Below are 16329 nucleotides of genomic sequence, written 5' to 3'. Positions count from 1 at the left end.
GTAAAGCACTTGAACTTGGATTTGTCGTCTTTATTTCTGTGTTAATTAATTCATTTGAAGAAGCCCTTTATATCTATCTTTTATTCATCTCTGCATTAATTATATAAAGTATGGTCATTTGATAAGTACTGTTCCTGTGCCATGCGTCTTCAATAAAGCTCTGTACCAGTGTTATTTGGTAATATCAGCACCAGGTGGCAGCATTGCACGAGTTCATACACAAGTCTGATACTTCGTGATCCAAGGGCTCCTTAAATTCATAAATGCTGGGTACTTTTAAAGCTTCATTAAATCTACAGAGCTCCATATCTTGTAAAACTGTTTCTCTTTTTATGTATATATGTGCACTACTTGATGGTGTTGTCATGTCAAGTAATGCCACGTTTTTCAACCTGTGCACTTACCATCACGAGCCAGCAGATGGAAGACTTGCACAAAAAACTGCCACGTTAACAATCTTCATCAGGAGAATTTGCTTTCAAATTATATTTAAAAAGCAGAATTTCATGGCATTACAGCAAGATTACTTAATTTTCTACAGGTAATACAGATGACCTGATTGTTATATAATGTTACTGTGTTTTTTATGTTAGCTCAAGAGACATATGAATAATCCAACTGCTCATAAAATATTTAACTATTAATTAAATATGTTTTTAAACACATATAGGCATTATTCAGTATGTTAGATCTTTGCTGGTGACTTCAGTGTTATATTTTGTGTATGGTACATGTATCTTTATAAGCACTTGTTGATGGAAAACTGGAAAAATGTAAGTTAGACCTTCATTTCAAGGGAATAAGTGTAGAAATCAGTAGCTGCTGCTTCATTTATGTGATGTTTTTCTGCTGTTTTAACGACAAATATTCACTCCATGCAGATTAGATTTCACTTTCTTTATTTTCCCCCCAAACTTCATGAGCCGTAACAAAAATACAAGCATTTTTTTTCAATATGATCTCAGTCATTTACATATTGATATAGATGTACAAGTGAGAGCCGGTGAGCAAAAGTGCTTTAAAAATCATCTTTGAATAATATTCATTTCATCATTAGGAAAAAAAAAAAAGAAACAAGGACAGAAACTGCAGGCAGAACCAAAATCAGGCAAGCAAAATAAAACACAAAATAAGACCTTAATCTACTGGTTTAAAGGTAAATATGATGAAAATTAAGGAATAAATCAGCGAAGAGTTCACTTCAGTTTCACAAGTAGACCTGGCAGCAGAGCAGTGGCTGAACATTTTCATTACTCTGGAGAGGAAACCTTGTAACAAGGACCTTTTAACAGATATATCACCACTTGTGTCGAAGGTTTTCACAGTCCTTGATGTGTCGGAACATTTTTCATGACCCTGAGGCCCAGAGGAGACGGCCAAGTGTGTAACAAATCACTGCTGTCATGTGGAAACTGTAAATTTACTTCATTAGTTAGGCACCATGAAGGGTTTACATGATCTCAGCAGGGAAAACCCATCTCAACACCCAAAAAGTATTAATGTGAAAAACTGTTATTGTGAAAACAGGAGTCGTTTTCACTTATTTCCCATCTTTGTGCTAAGCTAAGCTAACCAGCTAATGCTACAGGTTGTAGCCGATTTACACAATGAAACAGACAATCCTGAAGTTAGCTTCTGATTCTGACTGATACAGGTTTTTTAAATACACTTATTCCTTGTGAAAGTGTTAGTCACCCCACTTACAGCCTTAATGCTGTTTGAAATCATCTCTCAGATTGTGAAACCATTTGTGAAAACAGGCGCAGCAACTTCAAGCTAACCCGCTAATGCTACTGGGTGTAGCTTGTTTACTGCTGAAGTTAGCATCTCATTTTCATGGGGAAATTATCTTCTGTTTTGTCACAATACACTATAAATCTTGTGGCTAATGTTCTATCAACCAGTTGAACAGTCCCAGAACAGCAACTGTTTCAATACTTGATGAAAAAATTACTTTAATTAAGCATAAAAATCTGAATATAATGGAGTATGAGAGCAAACTGAAGCCTGAGGATGCACTGAAGATGTTTTAAACTCAGGTTATAAAACATGCAGTGTGGTGTTTTAAAATAGTGTTAGGTTAAGGCCATCATCAGAACTTTTTTGCAGTAATTAAGTGCTAAAATCCACCCATGTGGTTTTCCAAGCAAGCTGAAACCAAAGTGAGGAATATTTTAGTTTAGATCTAAGTTTCTGTCATTAGATAACAAATAACTGGAGGTATATTTTAGTTCAAAAAGGTCTGTGCTGGGGTTAATCTGCAATATCAGGGGTCAAGGAAAAAGAGGAAATGAAAGCCCTCCAGATGATTCAAACATCTTAAACGGGCAACTTCTCAGGGGAGAGGAAGGGGGAGATGGAGGAGGGGAGGGTGGACGTCCGTCTGGTTCATACTGAGAAAAATAACATTCACTCAGCTGGGATTAAGGCCAGACTGCAAAACAACATATATGCACACACACACGCACAAAAAGGACTTTCAAACAATGTTGAGCAGATGGAAACAAACACAAGACCGTCTTCGATGTGAAGAATGTTATTTTGACCCACTTAGGCGACAAGACAGAGGAAGAGAGGAATCAGTGTGTCTGTCTGTTGGGTTTGGGAAGCGATGAGAGGCCGTCTTTATTTCTTTTCTTTCACGACCCACTGTGTTTGTAAAGTGATTGTTATAAAGGAAATACCCAGCAAATCCCCCTTTAAAAGAGGGATCTGTCAAATTACTCCTTCAGCGGGTTTTCATTAATCTCTGCTTCTCGTGTTTCATTAAAGAAAGTTTTGTGCTCACTGACTGTAACCGAGACCCTCATCGACATCAAAAACTGGTCCTGGGCAGTGTATGTGCAGGAAAACTGTCGGAGAGGACTTGAGGACTGTGTGTGCACTCCTGAGGAACTGATTGTGTTTTTGTGTGTAAGCTGACCTGTCTATATCTAAATAAATTAACAAGGCCCAGCGTGTGTTTATCCTCCTTCCTCACGTGCATGAATTACCTGCTGCTCATAGTTTCCCTGCTTTAACACACACATTTTTGCATTTTTGGTTTTGCACACAGCCTAATTTTCTCTATCTCTTGTCCCACACACATTAACAACCATCTCTAAAGTCTGTGTGCAACTGAACAAGTGCTTGTTTCATGGCTGCTACTCCCATTTCCCAGCTGTAACACCATCCCCATTGCTCTTGTGTGTGTGTATGTGTGTGTGTGTGGTGGGTTTATTTCCATGCCTTTGTACGTCTGCGTATAGTTGGTTTGTATGGATCTAAATGTACATGCAGGTGTTTTGTTGCACTCTCATGTACGTACAGGTGTGTTATTTCGTCTGTGTGGTCCACTAAGAGACTCACAATGCCCCAGATGACAGACACACTGTGGGCTGAGGTGAAAGGCCTTTGTTCCTGCCGCACAGTTCGAACCCCCACCCTGCCTTACCGGGGCTCTTCTTACCACAACAGATATAGGTCAGACCCCCCGCCCCCCTTCCCAATCCGGACTGCATCCATCTACAGCAGGACCTATAGGTGGGCAGGAGGGGGTGGAGTGTTAGGTATCAGTTTAACCCCCTCATGGGATTTTTTTTTTCTCAGCCGCTAATGTCTGCAGCAGCAAGGAACAACACCTGGTAGGTGGAGAGGTGACTCTATAAACTAAAAAAACCCACAAAGTCTGAGATAAGGTGTGAACCAAACTGGCAACCACATCTGGCAGCATCATCGAGGTCCAGTTCAGTGAAGGATTCATGAATTCATCACACATGGATCACACATCAGAGCCGTGTGGCTGCTATTAAAGACACTGAGGTCATGTCAATGTAATGTTTATATAAATCTGTATCACGGTTATGTATATAAATGACAGAGGTGGTCGAATTGCTAGAAAATATAAGTGAACACTTACATTAATTAATAATATTAACAATTTTATAAGCTTATTCTCCTTTTTTAAGGATTTTTATTTAATCAAATAAATATTTTAGGTGGGATCAGTTACGTTTGGGCAGTTTGGACGATGCCCTCTGACCTCTGTTCACTAAAGCCCTGTTTCACAAGAATTCTCATATAGGCACTTGTTTGGAAGTGTCATGTGTGACAAACTCATACAACAGGCACATGTGATTTTCATGTGAAATCTAAGCTGTGAAATGTGATGACAACAGCGGTTCCACATACCACACGTAAAACAACATTTCACGTTAGACAAAACATTCCCGACCCACAGTCGACTTAATTGCTTTTTCCGCAGCCTCAACCACATCACATGGTCTTCGGTGGCAGATGGGAGTTGGCTCAGTTGTGACAGAGATGGATTCGACATGCGAGCTCAGCAGCTGTTATGATATAATCCAAACCTTTTAGGACTTCTCATCCATGTTTGCTCAAATGTTAATTTGTTTGATGCAGGTGACAGCTCTGGAAAAATGGGAATTGTTTTTGTCAAACCAATATTGTTGTTCATGTGAAAACATGACTTTCCCTTTTGTCTCTTGATATTTCAGCAGCATGCTATCTATATGTATGCTAATGCTAGTTCCTACAGGTAGCCAGTCTTGCAAATAGTGATTTTTAACAAGTGGAAAGTGGACAAACAAATAAAAAAAGCCTATTTCTTTCTTTCTTTCTGACAAATAACTGTGAGGACCTCCAATATGGCCGCCAGAGGGTGCACCGTAAGCTCTTCAAGATGTTCTATGTAAGGTCTCAGTCGTCAAGAGACATTAAAGAATGAACAGAGGTTTTGGTCCCATTCACACCTTCCAAATGCCTGAATTGGTCTGCACCAGCACCTGGACACTCTGACACCAAACCACAGTGTGTGTTTAGGTCAAAGGCTGCCCTGCAAGGTGTGCAAACACTAACCTCCAGGAACAGCAATGACAAAACAGACAAAGCCTCCTTATCAGTAACATGGAAGTGCGGTGATAAGAAGAACTGTTTTGACATAAACATCAAAGTGGCAGAGCAGGAAAAACAAAAACCAGATCACATGTGAATTTATCTTCAGTTTATGTCCACACATGTTGACAAAACTTTGTGTCCTCAACATACAAGGAAGTGCTACCCAGGATCACTGGCACCAGTCCAACTTGACCGCCTAGGTCACTGCAGGACAGAAAACAAAACACGTTGCGGCGACTCACATGACCATAAGGCCTCGATCGTTTTTAATGAGGTTACGCTCCAGAGCAAGAAACAATTTACTCCATTCAGGCCCGAAAGATTCCTCGTCTCTTGATCTAATTCATTTTGTTCAGAAAAGTAGAACCGATAATAGATGCATTACAGAAGCGCTCCTTGTCCAAGGGACCTGATTGATATCAGCCACTGTCTTAAATAACATGTTCTATGAATACGACTGGTTGAACTAAATTCAAACAAAAAAGAAAGAAAGAAAGAAAGAGAAGTACATTGAGATAACCAGTTCTCAGACAATCAGTTTCTTTGTGAAGCCAAGAGACAGGAGTCTCTTTCCCGTGAGACCAGAGTCTAATATTGTCCATTAAGAAAACAGGAAACATAGTGTTTGTCATCCTTCGCGAATCTCCCATAAAGTCATGTTTCCCATTTTCATTTTCTTTAAGCGCTAACTTAATCAAGAGAGGACAGCACTGAGAGAAGAAGACTGGGGGGCGAGTCCAACAGGTGTGTCTTTGTCATCTGTGCTGTTTGTTTCCAAGAGACTGACTCAAACATCTCCGCCAAACCTTCTCATATTAAATCACCTGGTTTTGATTAAGCCTGCAAGAGGGCGTGATGGAGGGAAGAGGACAGGAGCAATAAAGTCTCTTGTTTCTGTTCATACTCTGCTCGATGCTTCTGTTTTTCTTCTTTAAAGAAAAAAGGAAAAATAAGAATTAAGAGCAGTATGAGGCAAAAGAAAAGAATTCTTAATCCCAATCAGGCTGGGCTTCAACTGCCGGTTCCATCCAAGAGAGAAAAATAAACTGAGTGAATGAAACGAAAAACAGTTCACGCTCTCTTTCATCCCTCTGTCTGCCCACAGCAAAATAGAAACAACAGCATGTCTCTAATCTCTTTCTCTTTATCACTCGGTGTCTCTTCTGTTTCCTTGTTTTATCAACCAACAAAGGGAGGAAAGAGAAAAACAAAACAGGGGAGAGAAAGTCTCCTCTCTCTTTGTCAATAAATTCCACTGCATCTGGGTGTTTTCTCTTCTTGTAGGTCAGCATCCGGCCGGCACGTCTGACATGAAATCAAACTCGTTCTGACCCAGCCAGAGCTCGGGCAGCTCATTGGCTCGGTCCAAGCCCAGCTCCACCACCAGCGACATGAGAACCTCCTCATCCACAGGGTCAAAGTCGATAATTCCACCTGCACCGGAGCCCTGGTTCCCCATGCTGATCCCGACCCCCATCCCACCTCCTCCAAGGCCCCCGGATGGCCCCAGGAGCTGGTTTCCTGCGCCCAGAGGTGAAGCTCCAAAGCCCCTTTGAGCTCCACCGGGTGCTGGGTGTCCAGCGGAAGCACCGGTGAGGTTCTGGTAGTGCGAGTTGAGCTTCTGCAGCTGCATGCTGGCAATGAGATGCGGCCCCGTCTGCAGGCAGAAGGGCTGAGGTTTGGACAGCGGTGCTGACGACAGCGTGGACCCTGGCGAGGAGGCGGGGCCGGAGGACGGGGAGAAGGGCACGACGGAGGTCTTGGAGGAAGGGTAGTGGAGCAGGGAGGTGAGTGGAGAGGAGGAGGAGGAGAGGTCCTTCATCGCAGCGTGGGCGTTGCCAGGGAACAGCAGTGAGGTCATCACCAGGAAAACCCCGAGCCTGCAGGAAGAACAGGGAGATGTTATGCAATGTCATCAATCTGGGACACGAGGGGGAAGAGATAAGCTTGTTAGTTTAACAGGCCTGCTCGGGTGGCAGGTGATATCATCCAGACTACAGATTAAAGACGGGATTTACAAAGAGAGATCTCTGAAATGATTCGATGTAAACCAATAGATGCTGAAGCCAGACCTGCAGAACAGCACAGCACAACAGGAAATTAAAATATTGTGTTTTTATAACTTCATTGTATGCTGTTTTATTGTCTGCTCATACCTAGTGGATTCTGTCATACCTACAAAAAAAAACATCATGGTGAAAACACACATTCCACTTTAAACCAGATGCTCACGGAAAACTGGAAAACTAATCCACTAAACACTGTTTACCTGCAGAACTAACTCCTTTAAAGGAACAGTTTTACATTTTTGGAAACACATTATTTGCTTTCTTGCTGAGAGTTAGATTAGATCTCTGATAAAGCTACAGTAAGCAGGTGGTTAGCTTAGCATAAAGACTGGTCTATGTCTCTGATTTCTTCAGTGCTTAAAATAGAAACTCATATGTTTTCAATCAACTTGAAAAATGCTAAACTGACCACTCTTAGCAAATGCTAGCAGCTAACGTGCTAATTGAAAATAATGTCAGTCAAGGGCAGATATGTCACTCACCACTGTTTGGTGAAGGCAAAGCTAAACAAATCCTCCAGGAAGAAACAGGCTTAATGTGGAAAATCCAGTTTGATTTTCAGGCTAATGCTAGCTGTTATGCTAGGCTAGGCTAACCACCTTCAATACTGAACACACAGATGTGAATGTAGTATCAATCTTCTCATCTCTCAGAAAATTAAGTGAAATATCTTATTTACTAAAATGTTGAACTATTACTTTAACTTTTGAGATAAAAGATTTGTTTGTTTGTTAGCTTTCCTGTTGGGTTAATCTCCTTATAAGAAGAAGAATATTTTTAAACATCACACTCTTAGAAAAAAAAATAGATAAACTAGTAGCTTGTGTTGTGATGACTGAGGAAAGGATGACAAATAACTTAAGTGGTCATTTATTAGCGTATCCCCACAGTTTCAGGCCTCAACAACAAAAGCGTTGTTGACTCAAGAGCGGCTTTACTCATGTTCTTATGACCCAGTAAATCACTGAAGTCAGATCTGTCTGGGAAACAGGCAACGAGGCGACCCTGGTGCCTGGACGGCCGCATGACTCGGTGTGTTTAAGGCTGATTTTGTGTATATATATATATATATATGTGTGTGTGTGTGTGTATATTCGCTTGATGTCTGCTTTTCCTCTTGACCTATTGAGCAGCAAATTAACCATGAAAAGGCCATGAGGAGAAAGCCTGTGGGTATCAACAGGGTAAAGGAGTGTTTATAGGTCTATGTATGGTTGGGTGTGTGTGTGTGTGTGTGTGAGAATGGAGTTCACAACACAACAGAGCCTTTGAGGATCTGAAAGAGTGATTGGGTCACATGGCAGGATAAATACATATGGGCCCTGAGAACAGAGCATATGTCTGACTGATGTGTGTGTGAATGGGAGAAAGTGTGTGTGGTATGAAGCGTGACAGCGAGAAAATATCACTGGGATGTGTGTGGAGGTAAAAAAAAAAAAGGGTGAGTGTGTGTGTTTTTTAGTGTGTGTGACTCAAACCTTCTTGCAAAAAGACTCCTGGAGGCTCATGTTAAAGTCCTCGAGCTGGTTTATATTACACACAGTTCAAACAGCATGTGTGGATTAACACACACACAGCGGCTATCCTTTGAGTAAGTTAATCGCTTAGTAAAATGTGCTGATCCTGTGCCCCGTTCCTCCCTCTTTCTCACACACACACATACGTTCGTACATCTATCTTCATGAGGACCGCCAGTCATGCGATCCACTTGCTAGCCCCTGATGCTAAGTTCATACCACACAATTTTAGCCCTGATTTTCCGGTTGCCGACAGTTTTTGGAGATCACCATCATTCAAAGATGCAATCCCAGACACTCACCAATGCATCACAGACATCAAAGATAATAGAGTGGTGCAGGGATGACTTATTTTAGCATCACCCTGGTTTCCGTGACAAAAACCCAATGCGATTTATTCACTGGCTTTCAGATTGTTACAGAAAATAAACTGTGACCAACAAACGTTTGTGATAGCTGAATATCCAGCAAGATAATCTTCACAAATGAACATTGCTGTTATGATTTTATGATTTTAGAAGCCTAAATCCATCTACAGAAGTAAAAAGCTAATGTTAGGCTATAAACCATTCCTGCACCAATAAGAACACAAGACAGAGGATGAAGGGAAACTACATCTCTGGAATTTCTTCTTTGCTACCAATCATTACATCAACATTACTGATCAATAAGATAGCATGGAAACCCCAGTGGTTTAGAGATTCCAGATTACAAGAGAACATGTTTTGTAGTATGAACAACAACCTGACAACTTGGAAAATGTTTCCAGAAGTGAGGACAGCCCAAAATGTCCTCACTCTCCAAGGTCTCACATTGGTCCTCACAAAGATAGTCGTACAAGTACACACAAACACACACACACACCGGGCCCCTCCTCCCAGCACTGGCTCTTATTTAGCAAGAACATAATTGCTACAGGCAGGCATGCAGCTGCACTCGACTGATAGAGTTAACACACACACACACAGATACCAAACAGCTGTCAATGGCAGGTCTGTGTGTGTGTGTGTGTATGTGTGTGTGTGTTCATTATTCATCGACTGATTACTGTCAGGGCCAGGCTGCACATGGTGTCTCTGCTCAACAGCTTTCCACCACACTGAGTCCAGGAGACGCAAACAAAAAACACCACACGGAGCTCGATCATCTGCACACACAACGCACACAACTTCAGCCTTTTAAGACTGTTTTATAAACACACAATTTAACATCTTGAAGTTGTGTCAGGGAACATGTTGCAGTGACAATACATCCAGTTTGACCAGAAGACATTCCGGCTTGAAATACTCTGCATGTAGGGCTTAAAAGGTTGCTTTGTATGTAAACTGTAGTCAGCTTGGGTTGATAGCAATTACAATGATTCCAAATAGCAACCCAGAAAAATTAACAAAATAAAAGTCACAATGTGCCATGTCTCCACTCCAGTGGTTTCGGTACCATCTGAAATGCATCCAGAGCAAATTCCAAGCACTTAAAGCTGCCATCAAATGTCTGTTTAATGGTCAAAATACTGGTTTGCTTATGATTTAATCACATAGTTCCTGCTTCAAATCAAGGACTTGCAACACTGCTGAACGCTCCCTAAATTTCATTTAGGTGAAGTTCGTGAAAAGTTGGGAAATTTGGCCGCTTCTGTAGCAAAATATGTTCCGATTTTGCAAATTAAAGTATTGTTTTGGTCTATAAAGCGGTAAATATGCTTCTTTCTGTGGATTCTAAGTGTTGTGAGGAGGTGACAGTGCAACAACAAGTGGTATATTTGCGATATTATTGAGGAGCTATGAGTGTTTAAAGATAGAATTTCAGTTAAGTTAATGGTCTCCTGCTGGTTTCATTTGGGTTAAATCATCAAAGGACCTCTGGGTTTACTGATAGATATCAGGAATTATCGGTACTCAAGTTGCTGCCTTTTGGAGGCTCCAGTTTATTTTGCAATGATTGTGATTATAAACCTTGTGAAACATTGTAAATTTAAAGATGTCTAATTAATGAAATCAGGTTGTCTACACAAGTTAGTGGATTTCAGCCTTTTAAATTGGGTAAATTTTGACTTTTAAAAAGCGCCGGTTTGTCTCTGGAATGAGGATGAGGACTGGAGCCAGAGACGTCCAAACCAACCAACAGAAGGGGCGGTTTGGTGGAGTTTAGGAAGGATGCTGTATGAAACTGCTGGAGGAGCGCCAATGTTTTTTCCTGTTCACAGCTGACCTGACTCATTGTGTTCTTCCAACCACTTTTTATGAGATTGTGAAACCGGCCCTGGCTCAGTTTCCCTGTAAATGATTTCATTAGCAGTCTAGGCTGCTGTCCTGGCTGTGGACCGGTCCACATTTATTTTAATTATGAGCAATGAAAAGTCTGCCAGACTGAAAACAACGACACAGCTCCAGAAGGAAATACAGAAATATTATCATGGCTAATTATTTACTCTACTTAGCAGCTTTTATTTTGTCAACAAGTCAAAAAAAGTAAAATAAGTTCAGTATTGATTACACTTTAAGGCTAAATGATGTTGTATTATAGCCTGTTATACAATTAAAGGAATGCTTTTGCAATTTGTCAATAGGCACACACACATCACACACACACACACACACAGAGAGAGAGAGAGAGAGAGAGAGAGAGAGAGACCAACAACAGAGGTTTCAATTACACAATTAAAGCGTGACGAGCAAATTGAAACGTCAATCTGTCTCCGTCCCTTTCACACACACACACACACACACACACACCATATGCTGTCCCAGCGTGACGCATTCACCACTTGTTTTAATTGCCTCCAACATCCACACTGAAGACACTTAATGAGAAGCCAATTTAGAGAAAAAACAGCCTGATGATCTAAAGTTTTTGTTTGTTTTATCCTTTAAATCTTTGCTGTTTCGGGTGGAAAAGCGTCCAGTTACCTTTAAAAACTCTAATTAGTAATCTTGTGTCACATTTTTATCCATTGAAAGTGAATAAAATTGGGAAACCTGCGAGCACACTGGTTGAATTTGCAGGAAAAAACGCATTTATAGCTTGTACACTGATGCCTACCATTCACCTCTGCAGAAAAGACAATATCAGGCAGATATAAAAAGACATGCAAACTGAGCTAACTTGACTTTTTCCACATCTATAAACTCAAACCGAAGAGAAAACATTAAATTTCACACACGCTTTTTGCAGCGAAACCCTTCAGCTCGAGGCAGAAAACGCTTGACCTCATTTAAAATGTTATGTAAACACTCGAGGAGGCAAAAGAGAGAAGCCCGGAGAAACACTTTCAATAGATTTACAAGAGAGAACACACACACACACACACACACACACACACGCTGACAAGTACTGACAACAGTTTTTGAGTGGAGAAAATAGAGACCAACCTGTGAGAAAAGCTCGGTGCAGACTGACAGCGACAGAAAACTGTAATTCAACTGTCAAGTCCGGAAAGTCCAAAGTGTCTGAATATAAACACAGTGTATGTATGAAAGAGTAGAAGCCAGTAAACTGCAGTAGAAGTCCAGAGAAATAAACTAGACTCACGCTGACTGGCTGCAGAGACTCTGGAGGGTCTGTCCGCTCCTCAATGAGCTTGTTACTGAATAAAAAGCATTTTGTGCCGCTCTCTCTCCTCACTGACCAGCCCGGTGTGTGCGTCTCTGTCCGGGCAGGCTGCCATCCGAAAACCAGGAACTGGACTTGCACAGGATTTGGATGGAGACAGGATGAATGGATGAGTGTTGAAGCAGAGGGCTGGGACCGTTTAGATTATGTTCTCTTTCCCTCCGTTCCCGACCGGTCGAGGCACTTTTCACTGTAGCCTAATGCTTGAATATGGTGGCAACTGTTGGGTCTCTCTTTGTAAGTATATTAATATATATACACTATGCCCTGTTGCTAATAGCGTCCTCCTTTTCTGTCTGATAACCCCCTGCTCCTGACTCTCCAGGGGGGTCTGGGTTTCTTTTCCCCTTCACACCTGGACCTAACAGACTGCTGATTCTTCACCACCCTTTCATCGAGCCGCTGGGTGTTTCCATTCAGTTTGTACAATAAAGATTTATTTCAGATGATTGCCCAGGTGTTACTACTAATACTCACAATGGTTGTGTTGTGTTCAGGTGCACACATAAAACACCAGGATCCTGACATGGGAGCAACCAACCTATGTTGTCCCAACTGTGGAAAAAAAAAAAAAAAGTCAGTCCAGCTCCGCATCAGGACAAATCCGGCCTCCGGGGTTTCAAGGCTGCTGCTCCACACACAGGGCAGATGTTGCTCTGTGAAGGAAACACCATCAGGAATCAAATGGACCATTTCAGTCAAACCTCTCTCTGTCTTTGTCTGTGTCACTCAACCAGAGAGAGAGCTCACATGTCTGTGAGTGATTTGCATGACTACATGTTCTCACAGACGTCTTCATGTCATTAGAGACACTGGTGAATATCTGTTGAATGATTTATTTATCGTGGCTGGCGGTTGGAACAGAAGAAATAATGTTTGTTTGACTCTGTATCACGTAAACATTTAAATTACCATCAGTGACACCTGAGCAGAAGCTGATTAATGAATGGATATAATCACCGTTGTTTAAATTACATTAATTAAGTGTGTTTAAAACCCTTATAGCCACCTGTAACTATTTTTTGGCAAACTATTTCTTTTATTTGGTGTAATCAGTCACACAGCTTGTTGTGGTTAGGTTTTATTAACAACATGACATTTTTGCAAAAATATGCACAAAATAAACAAGGTTCAACAGCACAAAAGTTATTTATATTTGAAGACTAAAACAATAAAAGGATAATAAATAAGATGAAAAACAGCCAGGATGTGGGGCAGGAGAAAATACCAAATTTCCACACATTTCAAACTTTTAACTCATGAATTTCCAACGTGTATCTCTATTCTTTCCCCTGAAATGACTCAATTTCCTCGCAGCAATCAGCAAAATTAATCTTATTTTTGTTTGTCTTCCGGGCTCCAGTTTTATTGGAGGCAAAAGCCCATTTTACATCAACTTTCTGCCAAATATCAAGTACTAGCGGTGATCGCTGACTGTCTGTGGTCACAGGATAGGCTGTTGTTGGAGCGTTTAAATGTTTAAAAGTTTGTCCTTCGTCATCTGGAGTTGCTTAACCTCAACACCAGATCTGCCTGAAGACCAGATTCTCCTCTCCTCTGGGTTGATTTGGCCTATTTTATTCATAAGGGACAAACAAAGGCTGTTTGGGGAAAAAGAAAAACTCTCACCCCAAAGTGTTGTTCGGAAACCTTCACCAATTCATCCAAACTCCTGTCCCTCCCCCACCTCCTGCTAAAAAAGAACAAGTCCATTGCCCCCCATTCACCATTCATCTCAATGAGCCTGTGGAGGGAGGACGTCATTACGCGCCAACAACATGCGACGCCGCGGTCAAGTGCCACGCGCTCAGGCCTCTCTTCCGTTAAGCAGATAAAAGGAGGCATCTGTCTTTATTGTGCGGCTAAATCCCCTCCGCCATTGACCACAGACACTTCACATGTTGATGAGGAGGAGGAGGAACGTATAGATAGAGCCCCCCCACCCCACCCCGCCCACTGCCGCTTTGTTCCCCTCGGGGGAGACGTTATGCAAATCAAACAAACCGTTTGTGATTTCCATCTCTGCAGACAAATAATTATGGCATGTTGGTCAAACTGCCAGGCGGACAAACAAACCGGACTCTTGTTCTAAAGGTTGGTTGGTTGGATTTGGTTTAGAAGTTGATAAAACTGCTTGGACTTCCCAATATTCCAGAGCCACCAAGCCTATTGGAAAACAAACACTCTTTTCTCCCACGATAGATACGATCTGCATTGGAAAACTCCCAAAAAGCTACGCACGATTTACAATATTCATGCAAATGTTTTCGACAGAAAAGGAACCACAGGAAAACAAAGGAAGAGGAAGGATTGGTTTAGTTTATCAAAGCAAATCAACAGTGAGGGGGTCAAAAAGACATTATTCAAAGCACTGGCTGAGGTGTGGAGCTGATTTGCATAAAAGTCGTTGGGAAAATTTTTGTCATAGAGCAGTAAAGATGTGTTCAATACAAACAAGAACAGGAGTCAACAACAATAACCTGTAGATCACAGTAAAACCAGGTGAAGTTAATGACCTTTCTTGCTCTGGAGCTCTTTGTGATCGACCTGTTTTGACAGGACTTCATTTAAAAAGGCTTCTTCGCTTCTAAAAAGTATCATACAAATGTATAAAGACGCTGACGGAGCATCCTGGGCTAACAAAACTGGCTGAAGTCAGTCACTGGAGGCCTGGATACAAACCCTACTTTATAACTCACCACCTTGTGATTGAGACAAACTAAATCCAGAGCCCTTACCCTGGCAGATTCCAACACTGTCTTCCATTTTCATTCGGAAAAAAATAAATCTGCGTGCGTCTAGAGGAAGAAAAGTATGAGCCAGAGACAAATTACAGCTCAACGCTGGCAAAAGGAAACCCTCTGTCTTCGCCGTAATGTGGAAGACAGTTTTTTTCCTTTACAGAATACATTGCATCACACGGCTGGTTTATGTGGGATTTTAAAATGACAGAAAATCTCCATAATCTTGTCCCTGGTAATTCAAATTCCATGCAAACAGGGCATGCAAGTGAACAAATGTTATATAACACGTACTGTATATTGACTTGGGGCCAGTTGTTCCCCCTTCTTGGGTGCACTGCTCTGTCGTTGACCTACATCTGTGTTACTTCAGAGAAAGGTTGGTTTGACCAACATCAACAAATGACTAGATTCAAGTACAAAAGACGGTCCGTCCTTACCTCCATGTTAAGGGTAGTGGAGTAGGGTAGTCTCACTAACTGAGCTGAAACACATCCAAATAGTGTACATATTACCCATGTTCTCCAGCTTCTGGAGCAGGAAGTGCTGTTGCTGTGACAAACACACCAAACTCCATTCAGAATTCTTGATAATTTAAAAGTTTCCTGGCTGGATATCAGAGATGGACACTGATTTTTTGATGATTTATAGGTCTTTTTTAACTGATCTACAGTTCAGCATTACTCTTGAACTTACTGGGTCTGATTCCAGGAGTTTAAGCTGCTGACTATCACTGTCACAGAGGGAGATCGTACCTGTTCACCAAAGATGTTCAGGGAGCAGAGTGAGAATGATTTTTAAGCTGTTATTTTAAGGTAAAATAGTTGCACAATGTTGCTTAAATTCCAAGGGAAACTGGGCTGAAACATAATGTAGTGGCTCCAGTGTTGTGCGTCTTTGGTGGGACTGATGACATGGGAAAGTTTTTGTATCATACACATAAAACAACAAAACATGAACCCTGTGAGCGCCGTCGCTTTAAATGCGTCTTGTTATTTTTTGGTATTAGGCATTTTCAAGTTTTGCTTGGCCACATTTCCGACCATAAACAACCGAAAGACTCAGTTTCCTCCCGCAATAAGATCGCAAGGGTCACGACAGAACCCGATCCCGACTTTTTCTTTTTGTGAAAACGCAATCCAGGGATTCCAGTGGTGCCCCGAATCCTGTCTCTATTTCTCTCTCTCTCTCGAGGCCCCCCGAGTTTTTCTAATTTGACTCCACAGAGAGCAAAGAAAACTACACAAACACACACAAGTCTCTCACGTCGCTCATGTTTACAGCCCCTCCACCTCTCCCCCCGAGTTTATGAGATAGAATTTCAATCGTCTCTCCTTTTCCGAACTCGTAAACGGTGTAATGAGTTTCATTTGCTTCGGCTACGTTGGGCTCAAACCGCCGAGGTGACCGCAGCAGTGTTCATAAAGATCACAGGGAATCCTCTCAAACACACACACACACACACTCGTAGCTCACTTCTGTTCAGCACATGCCAGC

General features: G+C 41.6%; 1 protein-coding gene across 2 annotated transcripts; it reads right to left on the bottom strand.

Annotated features, from left to right (window-relative positions):
• Positions 1-882: 882 nt before the first annotated feature.
• On the bottom strand, positions 883-12156 carry cited1 (Cbp/p300-interacting transactivator, with Glu/Asp-rich carboxy-terminal domain, 1). 2 transcript variants are annotated; one of them, XM_018703825.2, is made up of 3 exons: positions 12011-12132; positions 11851-11928; positions 883-6776 (listed from the first exon to the last, which is right to left on the bottom strand). In XM_018703825.2, the coding sequence occupies exon 3, from the start codon at positions 6755-6757 to the stop codon at positions 6182-6184; it is 576 nt and encodes a 191-aa protein (XP_018559341.1). In that variant the 5' UTR covers positions 6758-6776; positions 11851-11928; positions 12011-12132; the 3' UTR covers positions 883-6181. The 2 variants fall into 2 exon arrangements, with proteins under 2 accessions (XP_018559341.1, XP_018559342.1); XM_018703826.2 differs by lacking the exon at positions 11851-11928 and having other exon boundaries at positions 12011-12156.
• Between the last annotated feature and the right edge of the window lie 4173 nt (positions 12157-16329).

Source organism: Lates calcarifer, linkage group LG14, assembly GCF_001640805.2.
Source record: "Lates calcarifer isolate ASB-BC8 linkage group LG14, TLL_Latcal_v3, whole genome shotgun sequence".
In the NCBI taxonomy this organism is placed as follows: Eukaryota; Metazoa; Chordata; class Actinopteri; family Centropomidae; genus Lates; species Lates calcarifer.
Note: the sequence above shows the minus strand (reverse complement) of the source record. Positions and strands in the feature narration are given on the sequence as shown.

Excerpts from the sequence above, each read along its gene's own strand:
- cited1 (XM_018703826.2), bottom strand. The coding sequence starts at position 6,757 with ATGACCTCACTGCTGTTCCCTGGCAACGCCCACGCTGCGATGAAGGAC.